We start from the raw sequence: 25444 nt of genomic DNA, 5'->3' as shown, positions 1-25444 counted from the left end.
AAGGAAAGAAGAATAGGGAGAGGGAGAGGGAGAGAATGAGAGTGACAGTGAGAGTGAGAGACAGAGAGTAAGAGAGGAGAGCGAGAGAGCGAGAGAAAGAGTGAGTGAGAGAGAGAGGAAGAGGGAGAGGGAGAGCGATAGGAAGAGTGAGTGAAAGAGAGAAGAAGAAGAAGAAGAAGAAGAAGGGGGAGAGGGAGAGGGAGAGAGTGAGTGAAAGAGAGACGAAGAGGGAGAGTTAGAGGTAGAGAGTGAGTGAGAGAGAGGCAGACAGAGAGAATGAGAGTGACGGTGAGAGTGAGAGACAAAGAAATGGAGAAGAAAAGGGAGAGGGAGAGGGAGAGGGAGAGAGTGAATGAAAGAAAGAAGAAGAGGGAGAGGGAGAGCGTGAGAGAGAGTGTGAAAGAAAGAAGAATAGGGAGAGGGGGAGAGAGAGAATGAGAGTGACCGTGAGAGTGAGAGACAGAGAAATGGAGGGGGAGAGGGAGAGGAAGAGTGAGTGAGAGAGAGGGAGACAGAGAGAATGAGAGTGAAAGTGAGAGTGAGAGTGAGAGACAAAGAAATGGAGACTGGGAGAGTGACGAGAGCGAGAGGAAGAGAGAGTGATAGAGCTGGAGACAGAGAGAATGAGAGTGACAGTGAGTGTGAGAGACGGAGAAATGGAGAAGAAGAGGGAGAGGAAGAGCGAGAGGAAGATTGAGTGAAAGAGAGAAGAAGAGGGAGAGGGAGAGGTAGAGAGTGGGCAAGTTCATACCTCGCCAAGAGATTAGGCAGCTGGTGATCCGAGAAGGTTTAGTGCCGGAAAAAGCTCCGGTGTGCTCCTCATCTGACGGCCGGAGCAGCGAGCGAGGGGGGACTAGGAGAGCAATGAGGGATGGAGGGAGTAGGGGGGGACTGGGAGAGCAACAAGGGACGGAGGGAGTAGGGGGGACTGGGAGAGCGACGGCCAACGAGGGATAGAGGGAGCAGGGGGGCCGACGAGGGACAGCCCGTGAGACTCGCTGAAAAAATACCCAAAAATTGAGAAGGGGGACGAGGGACGTCGGGAGAGCAACGAGGGACGGAGGGACAGAGGGAGTAGGGTTGGGGGGGGGACTGGGAGAGCGATGAGCCGACGAGGGAGGGACTGAGGGAAGGATGTATTATTTTTTAAAAAAATACAAAAATTTTGCACAATTCGCACAAATCGAACCACACACGGGTCTGTGCGATGTTCTGTGCGAATTTGATTTAGTTCTGTTCGGAAAACCTAACAGAACAAAAAATTCTCACAAATTCGCACAAAGCAAACAGAACACCCATGTCTACTTCCAACGGTTGAGATCTTCCATATTTCCCTAAAAGTAATTGAACAGATGTCCCTCCGCTTTCTCTCTCCTCCATATTTCCCTAAAAAAATTAGAAAAGTATATTAAAAATTTTAAACGTGATTTTTTTTCCGTTCGGGACAAGGGACGGGACGGAACTAGCAAAGTCGGGACGCGTACTAATTTTCTCTTCAATGGATGAATCCCTGAACAGGAAGGATGGTTCAGATGAAGTTGAAATATCCTGATGTCCCAGATGATCTGAAACTATAACTAGGGATGGGGGGTCCTTTGTTTTGGGTTGAAATGTTTTTGACAATAAAATTTCTAATTTATTAGGAGATTTTATGACTGCTTTGTTTTCACTTTATGGGCAATAAACACGATGTCGGGTACAGGCAACCCAAGGTCGTGCTCGTGGACTAATCAAACTGTGGCATGGATACCACCCAGGTAGGTTTGGGTGTATTTACGTGGAATATCATAATTTACACATAGAACTGACTAGTCCACGCACATGTAGATAGAAGAGCATACAATATTCATACCTCCGTGGGTTGCTGAGCGGGCCTTCGAAGTGAGGAGATGATTATCATCTCCCCGGAGATTTGGTGTGGGAAGGAGAATGGGTTAGCGTGGTCGCCGTCTTTGAATGTGATCGTGGGAGCACTGCAGTGTTGACATCCCATGTGCGGTTATGACCATTGTGTTGTGGCCTGACTAAATTAGGGTTAGGGTTTACCATTTTTTTATTGAACTTAGGGAAAACTAGACTCTTTGTTCGTGATTCACTCTCCTACCAATAGTTTGATCCTAAATTCCATACCAAGCCTCAACCAGGGCCAAAATCCAACCAAGTTTCGAAACATGGAATGTCCTATTAGCAGATAAAAACCTTCCCCAAGTAGCTCAATGAACTTTTTGAAATATATATATATATATATTTATACATATCAAATTCAATGAAAAAATAAAAACTATAAAATGTAATAAATATAGTTTTTTGTTTGATTATGTGATCAGACCATGTCATGAAAGGCTTCATTTACCTATTATTTGTTAACCTAATTTTTTGCTTTGATTTTTCTACTTAGAATAGTTTTTGTCCAATACTCATGACCAATAGAGTTTACCAAACTAAAACCAGAATTTGACCAAAGTTTAGGTATAGGCTTAGGTTATCATGAAAACCAGATATCAAGAGCGAAACCATCGTTCCACTCAACAAAATCAGCGCACTATTGAATGGATGTTTTTTCTTAAGGCCCAAAAATAAATGAATTTATTTTTTTGATGGAAATATTTACGAGAAGAATGTATCCAAAAAATCGTAATTTGTATACATAGTTCACTCGACAAAATCGGCGCACCTTTGAATGGATGTTTTTCTGAAGGTCCAAAAAAGGGAATTTACTTGTTTGGTAGAAATACTTATGAGAAGAATGTATCCAATAAATTCTAAAAAATATTATAGCAGCCTTCTAACCGACCAATCAAATTAAGGTATTATTAAGGTGACTGAATCACCATTATAGTGCAGGGATGTGGACAGGACGGTTTGTTCATCCCATGATGAAAAAATTGTCCCGTCCGTACGACTGGACGAACACTGGGATGGAAATTCTTCTTGGATTAACAGACGGGACAGTTTTCCTATTGATGGACAAAAAAACCATCCCATCTTGAGGTCTCGGACGATGGATGGATAAGGGAAGGACGAAAATCCGTCAGATTCGCTTCTGAGGGTTGAGATCTTGCCTCGTGGCATCACTAAATCAATTCATTGACATTAATTGCAAAAGGAGAGGGAAATAGGGAGCAGGTGAGAGGAGAGAGAGAGAGATGGAGAGAGAACAGGTGAGAGGTGAGAGTTTGAGAGGGAGAGAGCGAGAGAGTGAGAACAGACGAGAAGAGAGAGAGGGAGGGACGGAGAGAGGGAGAAAATAAAAGAGGGAGAGAGAATGAGGGTGATAACGGGAGAGAGGGAGAGCATGAAAGAGAGAGAATGAAGGTGGGAGAATGGGAGAGAGGATGAGAGTGGGGGAGGAAGAGAGGGAGAGTGTGAGAGTGAGAGAGGGAGAGAATCAGAGGGGAGAGGAGAGTGAGAGAACAAGAGGGAGAGAGGAGAGTGAGAGCAGGGAGAGAGGGTGAGAGAGAAAGAATGAGAGGGAGAGAGGAGAGTGAGAACGGGGAGAGAGGGTGGTAGAGAGAGGGAGAGAACGAGAGGGCGAGAGGAGAGTGAGAGCGGGAGAGAGGGTGAGAGAGAGAAGGAGATAACGAGAGGGAGAGAGGAGAGTGAGAGCAGGGGGTGAGAGCAGGGAGTGAGGGAGAGAGAGAGGGAGAAAACGAGAGGGAGAGATTGAAGGAGGGATAGGGAGAAGTGAGAGGGAACCGGTGACGGTGCACAGGAGGGGGTGGAGGGGGAGGGGCATAGAGCCAAACGTAGGGAATGGCATGTCCGGGATGTGACGCCCGGGACGTGATGGGACAGATGACGATCTGTCATGGACGGTGACATGAAAAAAGTTTCGTCACGTCACCGTCCCATCACACGTCCTAGGATTTTGGAAAAATCCATCACGTTCGCATCATTGTTATGGTTTGCACTGTCCCTGTCACGTCCCCGTCATCGGATGGCGTCACCGTCACATTTGACGGAAAACAACCATGCGGAGGAGAGAGAATTGGAGGGGCATATCTCCAATTATCTTTGGATGGCATCCTTTTGCACGCGCAAATTAATGCAGGGACTTTTCTGCAAAATGCCAAGAAATCGAGTTAGCGACACCATTTGGCAAAATCTCGGTCATCTAACAATTTTAAGCTTTTTTGGTCATTTTTAAAAATCCATCGTGGCCGTCCCGTCACGTCACTTGTCCGAGGTCCCCCATCACCGTTACCGTCGCGTCACCGTCACACCCAGTTCATCATCCGTCACCGTCACCATCACAGGCCCCTAATTTCGTCACCGTCACCATCACATCATCCGTCACGTTGCCGTCACCATGACGTGTGACGTGACAGATGATGACTGCCGTTCACTAGCCAGAGGTAGTGTTTAGGGCATAATTTTTTTTTTTTCATCCGGGAAGAGGGAGGGGACGAATTTTTTTCGGACAGGACGAATCTGGCCGACTCGTGACGCGGCCAAACTCTTTCGTCATTGGACGACTCCCCGGACGGGATGGTTTAGACAAATATAAAATATAGGGATGCCAGATGGGACGATCTTCGTCCTGTCCCGTCCATCTACCACGTCCCGGATGATCCGGAACTATACTTCCAGACAAACCTGCATTAATCTAAAAAAGACGAAAACGCCCCCAAAACTGTTTTTGCTTCATGGGCTGCTCTGTTGTGGGGTGGAATGGGCCGAATGGCTTAATGGGTTGTTTTGAGGCAGTATTCAGCCCACAAGAGTAGAGATGAGTTGTCTTTAAAACGAAGGCGTCTGGAAAGGCGAAATTAGACGGCCGAGGAGGTTTTGGAAGATGACGGAGAGCACGCCGAGTTTAGCCGAGGTAGATGTCCGGGGGAGTTGTCTTCTTCAATCACTCGTCTTTACGCAATTTTAATCGCATTGGATGTGTTTTTTTTTCTTTCAATTTGCCGTTCTTGTTGTGATAATGCGTCAATCTTTTGGCATTTTGTTATGGAATTTTGGAGACCAGCCGTGGTCAATTTTATCATTCTACGGGTATTTTTTTTCTGATTTTTTAGGAAAATGCCATTCGCTATTGCTCGGCCGTCTGTCGGATCTTTGGAATTCGTACGAACAGATCTCGGTGACTAAGTTCACTATTTCCGAGATCTGTGCAACGTTAACGCGAAGGGGGAACCAGATCTAAATCTTGGGTTGGTGCGTTGACTAGGAAAAAACTTATTGAAAATCGTAGTTGAAGTTTAAATGCATATGGATATCTATCTTCATCCTTTTCAAAAAATTATTTTTCCTCTTCATGCAATTGAACACAAATCTTCTCGTGATTTCTGTCGAATAATTCTGCATTTACTTCATCTTGGTGAGATCAATGTTGGTGAGTATTGTGCATACTGCTAATCTTTATTAGGTTTTGATTCTTTTTGTACCAAACGGTCATGTTTGAGTCCTCACCTTGTTTTTCTTTTATCAGCCCACAATCATTTAAGCCAAGGCCAGACCTAGTTCGCCGGAATAATATAGAAATTGAAATCTGGATCCGGGGATATTTTAGATCATTGAGCATTGATGTAGTTGGCGTTTTACAAGGCCTCCTACTTGTGTTTTTGGTTATGTTGTTTGCTCTTTGTTCATTGAATATGACGAGATGAGTTTCGGCAATATGAGATTAGTTTTCCTCAGAAAAAATGATTGCAGACTATATGTGAGTATCCATCCTTTTTAGACGATGATCAAACTTGGGACGATGAAACTTTCTTTCTAAGGAACTTGTAATAGCACTCAAAATATTATTTATTCAAAGTAGTGGCGCTTTCAGAGAAGAAAAATTCACCAAATCCCAAGTCCAATTGTTATCGCATTAGTCCTTGTCTGGGCTGTCGAAAGGATGCCAGAGTTCCCTAATTATGAACAATGTGGTACCGACATAAACATTTAGAGGGAAAGTTGCACACTGATGACGCATCGAGTAGCATTTTACGAGAAATCACTGGTCCTCTTTTATTTGGATCTCTTACTTCCTGCATGGAAGAAGTATCTTCAAAATCTAGAGTCCTCTGCTCTTTAGAGAAAGAGTGAAATTAAGCCTAACATTATGTATACACCATAGTTCTTTGCGTAAATCTTCTTCGCTTGAAAATTCCATAGCTTATAGACCCCCAAATCATTTCTGTTGCACAAGGAGAGACAATTTTTGAACTTTGGACAGAGCTGCGATTGCGCCTCTGCTGAAATCTGGACCAATTTTAGATATATTAATACTCTAAAATTCAAAGGAGCAATAGGTTATCTTTCCATAAAAGAGCAGAATTAGGAAAATTGTTTACATAAAAAGGAGTCCTAATTGTCTTTAAATGTTTTTGTCGAGCAAATTATCATACAACTACAAACAGTCTTTTCTTGCAGTATAATATTTTGCAGTTTGGTCTTCTCTTCTTGAAAGAGATGTAAAAACTCATTCTTCACTCAAGAATGACCAAAATGAGACTCTTTTTCTCATTTAAAATTTTCTATATTATTGTCTATATTTCTATCTAGTTCCCCTTTTCAGAGCACCAAAATTTGAAGCTTGAAAACAGATGCCTCTTGCGACCCAACTAGACATGCACTTCCCTGTAAAGATTAACTACAGAGATATTAGCTTAAAAAATTAACGGGGTATTTATTTTTAAATTCAGAACATCAGTTATTTAATCTTTGGCAATCTTGGTTTGTATGATCTAAGAGCGGGCTAAAAATCAGCCTTGTTGATTGGATTTTTAAAAAAGAATTTCGTCGTCCACGATTGAAATTCTGGAATTCAGACTAATGGAATAGACCTAATTTTGTAAATGGGGGTTGAATTAAAATTGTGCAGCAATGAGCCCTCCTGGGGGCAAGGGATACTAAATTTTCTTGTGGGGGTTCAATTAAAATTGTGCAGCAATGGGCGCTCAAGGGGCAAGGAAATACTAAATTTTCTAATGGGGGTTAAATTAAAATTGTGCAGCAATGGGCGCTCCAGGGTCAAGAAGATGGGGATAGCAGCACAAACCCTGAAGAAGCTGTTAAGCATGTGGAAACAGAAGAGGCGTCTGACTCTAAGCAGACTGAGTCAACGACTGATGTGGACCCCACTGAGAACCTAGGTGCTTCTGACGAGGCATCTACGGAGAAAATTGACGAAACACTTGTCGCTGAGGAGAGCAGCGAAGCCATCGAAGAGGCTTCAGAAGAGGAAACCGCTTCAGAAGCAACCCCCGTTGTAAAGGTACCATGTGAACTAATTATTTTTTGTAACTTCTTTTCTATAAGTTACGGTTGTGAGAGCGTCGTTTTTTATTATTCCAAATGTGCCATCACTTTTTCGTAAAGTATTATATGAAATTTATTTGAGACCTATTATTTTACATAGCTTGAGACTTTCTGTCTCATGGATTTTTCATAGGAATCGTTTATCATGTAAATCTCCATTAGTAGATTTTTTTCTCTATTTTGTTAGGCACTTGAATTCCTAAATTTTCTGCGGCCATGATAACATACTTCTTTTATCCGCTCTAATGTCATCGGATAATTCTTTGCGTTGATAGTAACTGTCTTCTTGGTTCTTTTTTGGACCCGTTGAGTACTCATCTTTCTCTTTTTTCTGAAGTAAGGTTCTCATCTTACTCTGATAATTCCGAGGGAAATTATTTTTTATATAAATCTGGATAAGTGGGGATAATATTTGAGACCTATTATTTTTTTTAGAAAAAATGTCTACTCACCAAATGGTTCCGATTTTTCTAAGGACAATTATTTGCTAATTGAATATCTTAAAGTTGATGGAACATTTGAAAGTAATTTTTTGTAACGGTTCAGATTGAGACTGCACCAGCAGACTTCCGCTTCCCAACAACGAACCAGACAAGGCACTGCTTTACTCGCTATGTCGAATACCATCGGTACCTTCAACATCTTTTCCTTGCCTTAAACATATTTCCTTTGCTTTTCTCCCATGAAACTAATGGCTAGAAATTCGCTGAAATGATAGATGCATAAACGCTAAAGGTGAAGGAGCGCCCGAGTGTGACAAGTTCGCCAAGTATTATCGTTCCCTCTGTCCTAGTGAATGGGTATGTGTCTCCATCTTCTGTACAACCAAAATTTTCATGAAAATCGTCTTTTATGATATTTCTAAAATTATATGCTGATTTTTCCTCTTATTGTTTCCAATAATAATTTCGTGCAGGTAGAGAGGTGGAACGAGCAGAGAGAAAATGGCACATTTCCGGGCCCTCTTTAAGAAGACAGCTAAATCAAGTGGCCGACAAAATAAAAATACTCAGAAAATTTGGTACTAATTTTGTTCTCTTTTCTCCATATCAGATCAGTACATTCAGGCTGTTACTTTCAGTTATAGACACTGTTTAATCTAGAGAAATAATACATAAAATACAACGTTATCGGGGGAAGGTTGATGAAACTGGCATCCGTTCTGGGTGCCGGGTCATCTAAAAATATTGGGGAAATGCTGGTTTTTTCCTATTATTATGTTATCTGTCTCTTTCTCTTCCAATGACATGCCAACAAGAATGGTGGATGATTTTTGTCTGCAACCATCAACCAAGATCTCATGGACATTATGTAAGAGAATTGTTTAAATTTATTTTTGTGTCGAATAACTGCAGATTTGAGTTGGAGTTTTTGTCTCCATCCGCTGCCACCATCACCGCAGCTGCTGTCACCACTGTAAAATGTGGTTTTTTAAATGAAAAAAATAATGTGTCCTTATTTTATCTTATCACTTCAAAACAGACAGGTTTGAATTATTAATTATCAAGACCAAAAAACCTCTTCTGTTCTCTATAAGTCATTGAAATTTAGAATTGCATGTGGCTCTGAATCTGCGGTTGAGATGTCCATTCTAAATGGGTAATCAATATGAAACTTCAATTGCATCCATGAGTTCTATGGAATGTGCTTTTCAGCTATTTTTGGTTAATTACACCCATTTATTTTGACTTGTAATTCAGAATGGTAAGGGGAGAACAGTGAGGAGCGTGGCCAAGTGACCGAACAAGGAACAGGAGGTGAGCGAGAATGTGGGTTGGGACGGGGTTGGGTTGGTTGATCAAAATCTAGCCTGGTCTGGTTTGACCCTTAGACCGGATCTGGACCAACTGGCCCAGTTCATCCTAAAATGTGTGGACCGCCTATCCCAGTTCAATCCGGTTCGACTATGCCTTTTCCTAAATATGAATCCTAGACTCGCATGGATTGAAGGAGAGAGAAAATTGGATTTCTCAGATTACTCGAGCTTCAAAGGATGCTATCTAATGATCTAGAAGGATTTTTGGGCTGAACTTTTGAGGGTAGTTCCACATTTACCTTCTATATTCATCCACAAAAAATATCAGATCCATAAATAGACTTTCCCATCGTTATAAAACTTGAACCCTTACGTTTTGTTCCTAATTTTGACTAGCTGAGTGATTTTCTCATTTAAAATCTCATTTGGCTCAACTCTTGAATTCCAAGAGTGAAGTATTGATGGAGTCACACTCAGATCAGGAGTCATGAAGAGAAAGCAATGCTCAGCTCATTTAGCGTGCAACACCAAGGTGAATGTGATTGTCATCTTTTTTAGACTCACATCTTTGTCCTTGTCCCTTGGTTATTGTCACCAATATCCTACATTTTCTCCATCATACATGCCACCTCCAACTCTGCCACATGCTGATGTGTGGCCGCCTCCCTTTCTATTACTACTAGCTAAGGTCAAATCACCATCAATTTCCCTAGTTTGTATCTTGCCAAAGCATACCGGCAGCCATCTTTGCCGTAGTTCATGACGGTCAAAGTCATCAGCTCCCTACGTTGACACCACCACCATCAGCCATCACTGGTTGTGACCCAAGCACCGGTGATGGGATTTATGAAGTGTTTTCTATTATAGAATTCTATGAGCATTTCCAAATTTATTTTATGTAAATTCTAAATAAATTATGCCCATTAGTAAAATTATTTTATCACCATTTTATAATTACTTTAATAAATTTTAACTAGTTTTTGTTATTTAATTCGTATTCAGTTCATGAAAGGAATACAAATCTAAAGACCTAAATTAAATTTAAAATTCACTTATTTAAAATTTTTTCCTTGTGAAACAACCCTTGCTCTCTCTGCGCTCCTAAGGAAACCTATAATTATTATTGGATAACCCAGAATTTATCAAATGACATAATTAACCTTAATTTTGATTCATCATATATCCCATGATCTACTTAAATCTGGCCCGTAGAAGCCATTTAGCTTGTTTTGCCAGGCTGGTTCGAGGATATATGCTATGTTCCAATGGACTGCAAAACCTCCTCCAATAGTGTATTTGACCTGCTCTCATTGGTTCATTGATGTGCTCTCACTGGCCTCATAAGCCATTCTTATATTAAATAAATCCAACATTGCTCAAGTGTTCCAGCATATAGAACAGAAGTGAATTTCCCTAAACTCAAGCACAGACCACTAGCCACCTTCAACTACTAAGGATGGTGCATGATTTAGAGAAACTGTCATTGGGTTCTGATGCCTGTGGTCAATTAACCAAAGGTATAGTTCAAGTTCTAATATAGTTTTAACAAACCATTAAAACATAAATAGAAAGCATGATGATTGACCATCTTTGTATAGAGTTGAGTTTGAAATCAAATTATTTCTTGATTGCATCTCTTTAGATCGGCCTCTTAACCTAACCATGTGGTCATTATCACATCAAACATCCTCGTATTTACTCTATAAGAGCTGGAATTGACATGGGAAGGATCTTATTGTTGTTTGGGTCACAGTGGAAAGTTAGAGAGCTGATAATTTTCTATTTCATTATTTTCATTAAGATAAGAAAAAATATTTATAATTGACATAGAGCTTAATCTATAAGGGGGAAAAAATATTTCAATTTTTTTGGGATTAGAAGATAATTGAGAGTGAATATTTATCTTTAGGTTTTTTCCTGGATTTGTGCATTTATATATAACTATAAAATTTATATTCAAGTGTAAAGGGAAAACTATGACTCAAAGTAATTTATGTAATTTATCATAATATTATTTAATGTTTTGATTGGAAGAAAGCGTTAAATTGATATTTAGATGGTATATATTTTTTGGATTTAATATATTTGTATAATTCATTCTAAAGTATAAATTATTAGAAATGGTACACTTTATTAATTTATTTTTATGATTTCATTCAGTTTTTAATTGCATAAAATGTTGAATTTTTCGTGTTCATGGTGGTCAGAGGCAATAGGCAATGGCAAGTGGTATTCATACTATCTTAAAAACTCTTGCGTCAAACAGGTTGAGCAGCCACCATACTAGAGTGCATTGTCATGATGGCTAGACACTGCTAGCGAACATCCATAATGAGGTAAAGTGAGAGGAAATTGATATTTATACATAGGCCATGATCCAAGACGCCCTTCTATGATTTAGTAATTTCTTGCCGATCCATTTCTTCCACTTTTCTAATTGGTTGAGATCTATATCATTTAAATTTAATGCTCCCCTTTAGGAAGAAAGTACGAGGGATAAGTGGAGGGATCGTGGTCATCGTCCACAACCCTCTAACTGCCCCTTTGAAGCCCAAAAATCCCATGAAATTCTCCACCCCACCAATAATAATCCTATTAATATATGTAATGTTGTACAATGATGGAACTGGAAAATATGTATCAGTCATACATCTGATGGGTATCAAACTCAAATAAGGTTATTTATAAATCTAAGATATTTATAAAATCATATTACATAAAATTAAGAGGTATTAAAATAATATAATTATCAACATGATAAACAGAATGCTTAGGAGCTTAAAGAATTATCAAATGCATGTAAATTAAAGGCTCATTTATCATTTTATAAAGCACCTGGTGAGAGAAGGGAGAATGATAGTTTGGTATCCAATGGATCTCTTGCGCATGTGATTTCATTTAGGATTTTCTCCTAATTATACTTGATAAGAAAAATCATAAAACCCCTTCACAGAAAGTATTTCTGTCAACACACTACAAAAATTATACGAATGACCCTCTAAATGCAGCTTGGCACCCCACAGGATGAAACTAAAACAATGATGAAGATGAACAATCGTGATACATTTAGGGAAGAAAAGAAGAGAATAAATAGAGAGAAGAAGAAGAAGGAGAGGGGGAGAGGGGGAGAGGAGGTCGTAGAGATAGTGGAGGTGGTTATTGACCATGTTCACAAGAGAGAGAGGGAGAGGGAGAATTGCTCTAACATTCCCCCTCAAGCTGGAGCGTAGATGTCATATAGGCCCAGCTTGCCTGAGAAGATGTCGTAGGACGTCACACTTAGTCCTTTAGTAAAGATGTCTGCAAGTTGATCTACAGATGCTACATAAGGTGTGGAAATAAGTCTTGCGACGATGCGGTGGCGAATCACATGTTAATCGATTTTGATATGCTTGGTACGCATGGAGAAGGTTTGATTGTTGGCAATGGACATGGCTGCTTGATTGTCACACATCATCAGCATAGCTCCTTTGACTGGAAAACCAAGTTCATATAAAAAATTACGTACCCATAACATCTCTGAAGACGTCTTAGCCATCGCTCGATATTCTGCCTCTACACTAGATATCAATGGGACAGATTGCTTGTGACTTCGCCAAATGACCAGATTACCACCCACATATATACAGTAGCCCGTCGTAGACTTACGGTCCTGATGGTCACCAGCAAAACCTGCATCAGAGTACCCAACGACCTGTAGATGACCATGTCGTCTGAAGATAAGTCCTCAGCTCGGAGCATATTTAAGATATGCAAGCAAACGTAGAGTGGCTTCCCAATGAACCTCTCGAGGGGCATGCATAAACTGGCTCAGAACATTTACAGTAAAGGCAATGTCAAGACGAGTCAGCGTAGCATAGATAAGCTTCCCAACGAGACATAGATATCGTTTGGGATTGGTATATAGGGGAAATGTGGTACTCCAAAGTTGAGGTTTGCTATCTATTGGAGATGCATATGGCTTTCATGTAGATAAACCAGCTTCCTATAAAATATAAAGTATATATTTGCGTTGATTAATGACAAGAGCACCCGGTCGAGATGCAAATTCAATGCCAAGGAAATACTTAGGTTCCCCTAAGTCTCAAATATCAAGATGCTGATGCAGGAAGGTCTTGATATGTTGAATACCCATATGATCACTGCCCGTGATAATCATGTCATCCACATAGACAACAAGAATAATACATCCAGCCGAGGTAGTCTTGCGGAAGACAGTGGGTTCCACATCAGAAGCCACTAGTCCATACGTAGAGATGAATTCAGCAAACTTCTCAAACCATGCCCGCGGACTCTCTTTGAGCCCATAAAGAGCACGGCGAAGTAGACATACCTTATCATGTTCCCCCTCAACAGAAAAACCAGGAGGTTGCTCCATATAGAAACATTCAGAAAGATTGCCATAGAGAAAAGCATTAGAAACGTCGAGTTGATGCAGAGGCCAGTCATGGTAGACTGCCATGGAAAGAAGAATACGAATAGAATTAAGCCAAACCACTGGAGAGAATGTTTCCTTATAATCGATGCCATGAACCTGTGAGAAACCCCGAGCAACCAACCGAGCTTTGTATCGATAAATAGTGCCATTCGGATGGTACTTAAGGGTGAATACCCAACGACAACTGACAATATTTGTATAGGTTGGTCGGGCCACGAGTTCCCATGTACCGCGACAAACCAGAGCTGAGTACTCTTCTTCCATTGCAGCTTTCCAGTGGGGAATCAATAATCCAGCCTTAAGAGATGAAGGAATAGATTCTGCCGCCAAAGCCACGGTGAATGCCCGATATGGAGCAGACAGTCTGGCGTAGGAGACCACATTAGAGTAGGGATGTAAAATACAAGAACGTGTACCTTTTCGAAGAGCAATTGGAAGATGCAGATCATCTGACGACAGACTGGAGGAGGGCGCAGATTGGTCTTCAACAGGGCGCTCGGGGGAGGATGAGCTAGGAGGGGGAAGAAGAGGAAGAGGTGAAGGTGTCAAAGGTTCCGGCAGTAAAGCTGGGATAGGAGCAGAAGGTAGTGGAAGAGGCAAGTCAAGAGGAGGAGAAAGAGTAGCCGGATCAACAGAGGAAGGAGTAGTTCCTGCATGTTCGCCAGGAGATGAAGATGTCAGAAAGAAAGGGGTCATCTCATGAAAGGTAACATCAACAGATACAATATATCGTCGACTTTCATGAAGATAGATCCGGTATCCCTTCTGCGTGCGAGAGTAGCCAACAAACATTCCCTTAATTGCCCGTGGAGCCAATTTAGATTTTGTGGCCGAGTGGTCATGAGCAAAAGCCACACAACCAAATATACGAGGTGGTAAGTGAAAAAATTCTCGCTCTAGATGAAGGCAATGAAGAGGGACGGCACCACTGAGAGGTGTAGAAGGAAGGCAGTTGATGAGAAATGTCGATGTCATAATAGCATTTGCCCAGAACTCATGTGGGACGTTCTTCTCATATAGGAGCGTACGAATCATGTCAAGAAAATGTCGATGTTTCCTCTCAGCAACGCCATTTTGTTGAGAAGTATGGGGGCACAATGTTTGGTGAATAATACCAGTTGCCGCGCACAAATCTTGAAAGTCACATTGAACAAGTTCTGTCGCATTGTCCATGCGGATGGTCTATGGAGTGCACGAGTATTGAGTCGAAATCTCCTGAAGAAATTGGCGGATCATCGGAAGAACATCGGTGCGGTCGGTGACGAGATATACCCAAGACACTCGGGAGTAGTCATCAATAAGAACCATATAATAGCGAAAACCAAGTTTAGACGGTATGCGCGAAGGTCCCCAAATATCGCAAGAACTAAATCAAAAGCCTTCACACTGATAGATTCAGTTGTTTGAAAAGTAGCACGATGATGTTTTCCCATCTTACATGACTCACAAACAAAATCTTTAACAGTAACCCAAGGAAGAGTTTGACGGAGCTTCATGATCCCAGGATGGCCAAGACGACGGTGCCAGTTAAGAGAGGAAGAAGAATGTGAGAGGTGATAGGAAAGTCCAGGGGAGGGGTTATTAGAAATGAGCTCGTAAACACCACCCCGAGTCTTACGCCCCAAACCAATCTGTGCGCCGGTCCTCAAGTCCTGAAACACACTGTGATAGGGCAAAAACATCAAGGAGCATAAAATAGCCTCAGTCAATGTACTAATAGATATAAGGTTGACTAGAAAGCCTGGAATATAAAGAACATCATGAAGCGGAAGCTGAGATGTAGGAGATGCAGTGCCTTTCCCAGTAACCGAACATGATCGCCCATCCATAACAAAAATTGATTCAGGGTGCGGAAGTGTGGCCAGACGAGAGAGAGTAGTGTCATCACCCATGACATGACTAGAGGCCCCGGAGTCAATAATCCAAGACCCGAAAGAAGTAGAAGAAGAAGCAGTATCTGGACCAGAGGGAGAAGTACCAAGTGTAGCGGTGGTAAGGGCTACGGGATTGGCTGGAGAGCCTCCATGCAAGGCGACCCTAGGACCACAATGGGAAGAAGCCGAAGAAGAAGACGAGACATGACGAGGATGTCCAGGTGGATAACCCCACTTTTGATAGCATTTAGCAGACGAGTGCGTTGGTCGAGAGCAATGGATGCAAGGATGGACAACATACTTGTTGCAACGACGATCAGAAGGGCGATGATCCGATGTTTGAGAAGTGCCATAACTTCTTCCAGGAGTGGCCAGAAGTGCCGAGGACTCAGATGACGCAATAGGGGTGGACGAAGAAGGTCCCCGAGCAGGAGTAAGGCTGTCCACTTGTTGCGCCGCATTAAAAACATCAGCTAGAGAAGGAAGAGTCACACCACTCATGATAGAGCCCCGTATCTGAGTACTAATTGCAGCGGGAATGGAGTTAAGGAATATAGAAACCTGTAACTCCTCCCGATAACGTCGTTGCTCCGCGAGATCCAGAGTATATGGCTGATAAACCTGAAGCCGAGAATCATATCCTTGAAGAGTAGCATACACCATCTCGAGAGAGCCCTCTGAACCTTGAAGTTTAAACATCCGCTCGAAGATGTCAATGGTAGAGGCGATGTTACTTTTCGGGCCATACATTTTGAAGAGCTCATCCCATATCTTCTTTGTCAGGGAGATAAGTTGGAGTGAGTCAGCGAGATCTGGAGAAAGCATCTTTAATAACCATGCTGTAGCAGTACGATCACGGGTAGTCCAATGTGCATATTGCGGATCATCGGATGACAGTGGATCCTCCGTCAGAAGGGACTCATGTTGATGTATGTGGAGAAATCGATGAAAACTCGCCGACCATGTGATATAATTGGAGCCCCTTCCGGAGAAAATAGAACATGGCGCCTGCAACTATGAGATAAACGGATTGACGGGCCCTGTATTAGCCGGTGTAGACATATGATGAGACGTGGGAGAGTCAGCAGAAATTCCATGAGAAATTTCTGGAAGACGATGCGCCGAGGATAATCACGTCAAGAGGGCCGCCGTCATGAGGAAGAGGAGGTAGGCGGCATGAAGATCTTGGAAGAATGAAGACCCCCTCGAAGAAGAATCAGGAGAGGGGAATTGGGAAGAGAAGAAAGAATAAGAGGAAATTAGAATACCTGGTGGGGAGTAAGTCTGCAGCTCGGAAGAGAAGAGAAATAGAAGATTAATGACAAGTAGGATTAGAAGAGGGTGAAGAAGAGAGATCTGCCATGAGATGGAGGGACAGGTGAAGAAGAGGCCAAGGAGGCCAAGGAGAAGAAGAGAAATGGCCGTGGAAGGAGCCGTCGGAGAAGAGGTCGTTGCCGGTGGAGATGAAGTAGTTGCCGGCGAAGAAGTCTCCGCAGAAGAAGCCGCCGCAGAAGAAGACGTCGTAGAAGGAGAATCGCCGGTGATGATGACGATGATCAATAGACACTGCGGAAAATGCCACAGAAGAAGTCTCCGCGGAAGAGGACGCCGCGTAAAGAAAATCGCCAGAAGAAGTCACCACAGAAGGAGCGCACCTACGCACAGATGAGGAGACGCTGGCACAGACGATGGGAAAGAAATTTTTGTGTTTTCCACCGAGATCGACAAACACCGCGGAAGAAGATGCCGTGAAAAAAAAAAATTCTCTTAGATCGCCGACGATGGGGAAGAATCGCCGGAAAGATTCAGAGGGAGGAAGCACTGGATCGAGCCACCTCTTGCTCTGATACCATCTTGAAAAATGATGAAGATGAACAATCGTGATACATTCAGGGATGAAAAGAAGAGAATAAATAGAGAGAGAGAGAGAGAGAGAGAGAGAGAGAGAGAGAGAGAGAGAGAGAGAGAGAGAGAGAGAGAGAGAGAGAGAGAGAGAGAGAGAGAGAGAGAGAGGGACAATTGCTCTAACAAAATCAATCCGCGAATTCTTATCTAAATGTTGATAAATATAATTAATTTGGTTTGATAATTATTTGGCGATTCGATTCATTAACTAGACCGATACATGGGTCTATAGGGTCACTCATAACTGGTCTTTTGTACATCAAAAGATAGACTTATAGTTATGAGTAGGGAAATGCCCGGAATGAAATTCTTTAGGCTTCCATCCTTCTTATGCCTTTCCTCCATCAGTTCCCTCCCCTCTTGATGTGATTTGAATAATGAAACCTCTATTATGAGGTTTATTTGGGGTTTGCTCCTATGGATGAATTTTGAGGCTTTTTAAGATGAAGGAGGACATTGTAGATGCCGAGGATAGTGTGGATTCATCTGTAGGTTGGACACATGAACATCTCGACAGGTCTCACCTGAGGAATCGAGAAATCATGGATATAATCAAATGTGGTTTTATCATCGTGCTTTAAAAGTCCCTTGTGGACAAAAGTCATTCATTTTTTGAGATAAAAACTCGTCGCTTTTGAATGATGCTCAAAATATATTGAAATAATGGCATCATCTATGGATCTACCAAATAGTCAGCTGATGAAATTATTTTCTTTTGCAGTGATTCCCTTGTTATCGCACAACAATAGAACAGGGTCCAAGATCAACTTCGTGATGCCTAACTTAGTGATGAACTTTAACAGATACATTTTTCCTTACAATGATCATCTGTAGTGATATACACAGATTTCATTGTCGAGCTTGAGGTTTAGTTGTCTTTGCATCCTTACACTAGAGTATATCTCCATTTGCTTGGCATTTTAATCTATATTTAAAATTTATATGATTCATTCTGTAGCTATGAGTTTTAAATATTCTTATCCATGACTTAGAAATATATCCTTAGTTCTTCTCAAGAACTTAAGAATACGTCTCACATACATCTAGTTTTTTCCACTAGTTCATCTTGGAGTCTAGTTGTTACTCTTACTGTATATGACAAATACACTAGCAATCGTTGACGTTTTCCCAAGATTATTCGTAAACCCCTCTAAGATGAAAAATATTTTTTATGCAACTCCAAATGGGAAGCAAGTCTTTGTATCTTAGAACGTAATTCCTCAGTCGAAACCTCCTGCAATAGCTATCAGGTTATCTGAAGGTTCTTCAATAAGTTATGTTTACATAAGTTTCTCTATTTTGTTTATCAGATCAGGACGTTTCTTCCGCAATGCTAGGCCTCTATACACGATGAAACCAATCTACCAAGACATAATGGATTATTTTCGTCTTCACTCTCTCTTTAGTAATATTCATTAAATGATCTTTAGTTACCTAAATCCAATGTCTCATCAACATGAAACCTCTATAAGAATTAACCATTCCAAATCCCATGGCGATGGTGATATGTGCATAGATGGGGGAAACTTAATAGCACCCTTTAAATATCTCCATAGATTCTTATTATAGATACACAGATTATCACTCTCAAATACCTTTAGGAGAAGTTCTTTGACATAAATTCTTATATATATGAAAACAATCCTTCATCATTTCTGGTGAGTAATTTGTCATCTCCTTAAAAGATTTATGAAAGTGATTACTCTCCACAGGTCCTCCTGTTTTATCATGGATATATTTATTTTAAGAGAAGCCATGAGATCTTCACTTTATCAAACCTTATATTCTATCTTGGGAATGATTGCTTAGATCCATTCGTAGATGTTTAAAAATTCCTGATGCCGGATGGCGTCTAGGACGTCGTCCGGTCAGTACTGAGACGATGCTCCAATACCAATTTGATGCCGGACGTTGTCCGTGCAGTACTGAGTTGATGCTCGGTTACTGAGATAGTGATGTTGGACTTCATCAACGACGTCGTCCGACGGATAAAACAAACCCTAACGGGTAATGTAACTATGATGTAATGAATGCGTCCTACGTGTCGTACTTGCACACCCCGACTCGATGGGAATGCCAAACTCCGAGCTCCAAACGGGTCGCCGGGTGATCGCAACGGTGGCCTCTTGAGCCTCGTTGGAGGGAACGAAGGCGACTACGGCGCCAAACAGAATCAATCCGTAGGGGCCCGCACGTAACGGATGTGCTCGTTGGTACTGGTAAAGACGCTCAATGATCGTAGTTCTCTTTCAATTTTTGCTCACCTATCTAGCTTGAGTGCTGTGGAGCCAAACGACGGTACACTGAAAGAGGTAATGTAACAAGCGAATAGGAGGACGACGCACCTCGTCAGCTGCATCGCTCGTCGTCAATGACATCATTGGCATGAACCGGTGCAAGCGATAGGTTAGAAAACTGCCGGGAAGAGTCTAGTGTAGCTTGACCGGCCGGGGAGATGCGGCGCGGGAACGTCGTTGGAGGACGGAGAAGGGAGGAAATGGAAGAGCTGCGGCGAGCCGGCCCAAGCGTACGGCTGAGTCCAAGGCATGACCCAACAGTGGGCAGACGCCTAGAGCAATGAGACCCACAACCCAATGGGAATTTGTCGAGCGGATGGCGCGCGCACACCAAGACCAACCCAGATCGGCTTGAGCGCGAGTATGGCAGCTAATAAATGAGGAGGAGTTGTCAACAGTCAAACTCGCCTCCTCGGCTCCCACCCCTGCGAACGCGTGCGCAGATTCCAGGATGAGATTTCCGGATGTCCAATTGACTGATCACAAGAGCAACGACACCGTTCACTACGGACAATCGGGACTGGGGCCGAACAACCGATGGTCTTTGATGATTGGCCAAGGAAACCATCGCATGCAGGGCAATAGGTACCAACGGAGACGATCTGCCTTGGGTCGATGGAATGGGGAGGTACTCCGGCTGGCAAGACCCAACAGTCGTACCCAACGCACCAGATTCCCGTCCTCGTCCATCCTAACGACTCCCAGGTGCAGGTCTTCACTAGTTAGGCACAATCACCAAGGGTGAAAGTGAATCACGTTCGCCAACCTGATGAATCCCAGACCCGGGGAAGCTCGTCCCGTTGACAACGGTGATGCAAACTTCCGCGAGCACACCAATCGGGAGGGGGCCTCCTGGGTGGAGTGAAGACTCGAGAAACGGGCGGGGAAGCTCTCCGATCCGCCAACACCGTTTGCAGGCCGCACTTCAACTCGGCATTCTCTTCTACTCTTCTGAATTTCCCTCCTCCATAGCCTCCTTCCTCTCTTCCCTTACAAAGGGAAGTCAAATGGGCCCTAAGAGGTTAAAAAAGGGGAACTGGTCCATTAAGGGGCCCTTATATAATGGGCCCCTGTTTACAACCCAAACATAGGCAACAAAATAAAATAAAAAACACATTAAAATGACTGACACGGACTCGACGAAACGACCAAATGAGACCGAGAAAACGTAAACGCGAATAGACAGAGACGGCCAAAGAAATCAGAACACGATAAGAAACAAGCATATTTTCACCCATGCTGCGTGAATCCGGATGTCTTATTTGACGCCTTGGCATGCCGGTTGGCTGGGCGCAGACCGGCGGGCAGTCGACAATGACGGCGACGGCTCGGGTGACGCCTTCAACGGGTCAAGATGGCGTGCACCGTCAATTCTAAACCTTAGATTTATAGCCTTTAGGTTGTATCATTGACACCTATTACTCCAGCTTCCATTGAGTATAGCCTTGACATCTATTTCCCATAATCCATAATAATGGTATGATTCTATGAAGTGAAGGATTCTGACTGAGCTAATCATGGCAGCTGGTATGATGGTTTTTCATAATCAGATAGTTGTCTTTGATAATAGATGTAAACAATTCCCTTAAGTTTTCAACTATTTAATTAGCACCAATCTTTATTCAAAGATATATTTATACCCATTGGGTACAATACCCTCCGGAGGGTCTAAAAGTGCAAAGGTTAGTTAAATGCATGGATTGAACTTTCAGAATCTATATGTTCCCATCAATGTCCTTCAAATTTAATGGATCACTATCCTTCATATTGAGCATCTCGATGTTTACTTGAAACATAATTGGGGACTTTTAACGAGTCATCTAAAGATGTTATGAGGATTTTGGATCTGGATTTCCCTTCAAAACTACTTTTGTGACAATTATCTAATCATAAAAGATATGTATCTTATAAAATACTAATTATTACAATTATATCATGAATTTTACTTGTTGAATTTGAAATTATGATATATGATTGTAATCCAGATTAGACTTATTGAATATATTTTAAAAATAATTATGCATTTTTAAGTATTTTAGTTGTTTTATAGAATTTCATGAAATCATATCATTAAAGAAAGTATATTATTTTTGGCCTTTTAAAGGCACCTTTTTGATTTCATGAAATTGTGTAATGTCATGGGTCTTCACATGTTAAAAAGTAGATGCATTTATATAAAGGAAATTAAAATTTTGCCCCATTAAAGGTGCTTTTTTATTTCATGAAATTGTGTAATGCCATGTGTCTTCATGTGTAAAAAAATTAGATCCACTAAAATATGATTTCTTTATCTGCGATATGTCCACTTGTCAAATCACATCCATTACAAAAAAACATTCTTTTTTCTACTGGCTACACTCTCTCTAACGTTAATAAAATATTATTTGGGAATTATGTTTGAGAATTGGTGCTCAATAATTGAGAATTATTTGACAAATGGGTCTTAAACATTGTGAATTATATTTTAAAAAATTGTAGTTTTATCATTGGCTAGTGGCAATCCTTCAACACAACCAATGATTGGTTGAGAGTAATCATTAGCGGCAATCCAACCTAATGAAACTGTGATACATAGCGGAGTGGATTAAATCAAACAGATTACATTTAAATGCCTTAAGAATATTTAAATAAACCAGCAATATACATTTTCACTTACAAAATTATTTTCATTAAAAATTTAATCTCAGATTTTTTTAAATAACAAAATCTTAAAAGAGCAGGAAATCATTCCAAAAATATAATAAACCCTTAAACATATTTAAATAAATCCAAAACTATATTTTCATACTTATTAGAAATAGTTTTATGAAATTAATGTTAAAAAATACTATTAAAATACAAAAAATAATAAAAATTATAAATTCATTATAAAAACATCAGAACTTATTTGAAGCTTCATTCACACGCCTTCATAATACTTTTAATAAAAATAAGCAAACAAAAGTTCAAGAAACCACTAGAAAAGTAGCTTGTTATTTGTGGTTATCAATCTACTACCTTAGGCTGGAATTAATGCATCTCTTTTTTGTAGTCAATCACCTCTTATAGAAAGGCCAGCCAATGCCATCTTGTGCACTAAGTTACTGTTATGTGCATCTGGCTATGTGCAAGCTAAGACTTTTTTGAATCCTGTGATATGGAACTCGTAAATCATAGTCCAAACATAGCCATCCATCTAGAATATAAGCCTTTGTTTTAAATTGTGATATTAATCAACTTGGTTTACATAGGTATAATTCCATTGAAAAATTCATATGGATTAATTTAATGTCATCTTTCCGAAAAGAGGATATGGGGTTAATCCTTCATATCTCTACACAAATGATTACTAGATCAGCCATACTTATAATATAAGTTGGATCAGATAACATTATTATTTTGAGATAGTTCATGTCTGTACTAAATATCACTAAAATACCCTAGTGATCATTATATCATGATCTCATCGTAGTTCACTAAGTCATTTCATTTATTCAAAGGTTTCATATCACATGCCAAAAATAATGAATACTTCTTTATTTCAATGAACTTAATAACGTCAAAGAAGTGTGTGATTGGCTTATTCTCTACATAAGTTACAAGAAGTTAGAGACCAAGCCATTGAGATACAGAGACACATGTAGAGATATAAAGAAAACGGAGGGAATTAAAAAGAGAGTGAGGAAGAAAGAGACAGGGAACAGAAAGGGAGCTACAGATAGATGGAAAGATGTGAGATAGAGGGAGAAAGTGGAAAAGAGAGAGTGAGACGGAGGGAGAGGGAGAGAGAGATGTATAAATAGAAAGAGAGAAGGGAGAGAATCAAAAATTACACTAAGGAAGAGAGAGACAGAGGGAGTGAAAGATAACGATTCATAAATAGAGAGAGATAGATAAAGAGAGAGAGATGGAGAGATAGAAAGATAGAGAGTGAGAGAGAGAGAGGGAGACGAAGACAAATGGAGAGAGAGAAAAGAGAGAGAGAGAGAGAGAGAGGGAGACAGGGGGGAGGGGGGAAGAGAAGATAGAGAGAGAGACGGAGGCAGAGGGGGAGAGAAGATAGATAGCGAGAGAGAGAGAGGGAGAGGGGGGGAGAGGGGGGAGGGAAGAAAGATAGAGAGAGAGAGAGAGGGAGACGGAGGGAGAGGGGAGAGAGAAGATAGATAGATAGGTAGAGAGAGGGAGACAGAGGGAGGGGGGGCGAGAAGATAGATAGAGAGAGAGAGGGAGACGGAGGGAGAGGGGGGCGAGAGGATAATAGAGAGAGAGATAGAGAGAGAGAAAGAGAGAGAGAGAGAGAGAGAGAGAGAGAGAGAGAGAGAGAGAGAGAGAGAGAGAGAGAGAGAGAGAGAGAGAGAGAGAGAGAGAGAGAGAGAGAGAGAGAGAGAGAGAGAGAGAGAGAGAGAGAGAGAGAGAGAGAGAGAGAGAGAGAGACCTGCCAAAATTGAGGAGAATCCATTAGCACAGACTCACACCTCACGCCCCAAACCAGCAGCGAAGAATCCGAGCCGAACCCAAGCGCAGCCGACTAATCCTTCCTCCTCTGATCTCCACCTTCACCTCTCCGGCGCACTTGGGACACCTCGCCCGGCGCCTCAGCCACCGTCCAACGCACTCCCCATGATAGCAGTGGCCGCATCCCAGCCGTCGGATCACCTCCCCCTCTTCAAACTCCGCCAAGCAAACCGCGCAATCGCCATCCCACCTCTCCCCCATATTCCCTTCCTTAGCCGCGAAAACGAAGGCGGATATCGCGTCTGTCTCTATCTCAGTCAGCCCGCCGGCGCTGCGCCCGGCCAAGCGGCGCAGGCCCATTGCGACGGCCACAAAGGCTATGAACACAGCGGCGGCCACGGTGGGGGGAACGATAACGAGGAAGGCAGACATGAACAACACCGTGAACGCATCCTTAGCCGCTATCCGGCTCGCTTGCTGCAGTCCTGCTAAGCACCGCCGTAGAGCAGCGGCGCCCCCGGCAGAGACGACGTGATGTAACGCCAGAGAGAGAGCTCCCTCCATTGACTTGGACGTGGGAGTTGCACTAGTTGTTTATATTCTTCGGCCTCCGTAGACAGCAAGGATAGCCGCCTGAGGAAGAATTGAAGTGTTTATCCATCGTGGGTTCTTGTTCTGCTTCGTTTGACGGTGGCCGGGGCTGATGATATGTCATCTTCTTGGGACCCGGATCTTAATTCCCCTCCAAACCCAGCTGTATGCAGGGAATGAATGTTTTGGTCGTATATCCGTTTCAGTTTCGGAAAGTCTTCAAGTTAGGTCGTAGGTGTCTCACGAAATTAATTTCAAAATTTTCAAATCAAAGTTAGTTTTGGTCCAAGTATTAATTAATCGAGTTAGCCAATCAGATTTCTTGTTTGACAAGTATTTGTATTAGCATAAGTGTGTGTGTACGATTAAACTCATATTTAAATTACAATTTACAGTTCTATTTGTATTTTATATAGATATATATTAAATTATTAATTAATAGTTATATATTTTTCGTTTTTGATATTTGTATTTATTTTGATATACTTATATTTTTATTTGTACCTATGTTTGTATTGGCGTCTATATTTAGTTCAATTTTAGTTTTAGTTTTTATTTGTACTTACAATGTATAAATTTGTATTTGTGTTTATAGTTGTGTTGTAATGATTTTATAGTCAAACTTAGATTGATATCTACAGGTACTAGGATTTGTATTCATAATTTGGTATGCATTATTAATTCAAGCAATATGTAGTTGTCTAGTTGGCTGAAGGGCCTAAAATATTTTTCTAATTTCCTAGGTTTTATTTCCTGTAATTGAGTAATATTTAATTTGACACAACTGCGGGTATAGCTCTAATTTGATTCTGATTTGCTGTTAGTTCTGATACTGGTAACAAATACTCGGTAAACTTGTGAATCCCAACGTGATGGCATCATTTTGGTCCAG

The 25444-nt window shown here is 41.5% G+C and overlaps 2 protein-coding genes across 2 annotated transcripts; one reads left to right on the top strand and one right to left on the bottom strand.

The window, feature by feature from the left end:
• The first annotated feature begins 4726 nt into the window (after positions 1–4726).
• LOC144701789 (uncharacterized) lies at positions 4727–8500 on the top strand. The gene is made up of 5 exons (XM_078573553.1): positions 4727–4825; positions 6953–7213; positions 7804–7886; positions 7976–8057; positions 8174–8500. The coding sequence occupies exons 1-5, from the start codon at positions 4796–4798 to the stop codon at positions 8225–8227; spliced, it is 510 nt and encodes a 169-aa protein (XP_078429679.1). The 5' UTR covers positions 4727–4795; the 3' UTR covers positions 8228–8500.
• Positions 8501–23028: 14528 nt separating this feature from the next.
• On the bottom strand, positions 23029–24631 carry LOC144701788 (uncharacterized). The gene has a single exon (XM_078573552.1). The coding sequence runs from the start codon at positions 24523–24525 to the stop codon at positions 23983–23985; it is 543 nt and encodes a 180-aa protein (XP_078429678.1). The 5' UTR covers positions 24526–24631; the 3' UTR covers positions 23029–23982.
• Between the last annotated feature and the right edge of the window lie 813 nt (positions 24632–25444).

This window comes from Wolffia australiana, chromosome 4 (genome assembly GCF_029677425.1).
Source record: "Wolffia australiana isolate 7733 chromosome 4, ASM2967742v1".
Taxonomy (NCBI): Eukaryota; Viridiplantae; Streptophyta; class Magnoliopsida; order Alismatales; family Araceae; genus Wolffia; species Wolffia australiana.
Note: the sequence above shows the minus strand (reverse complement) of the source record. Positions and strands in the feature narration are given on the sequence as shown.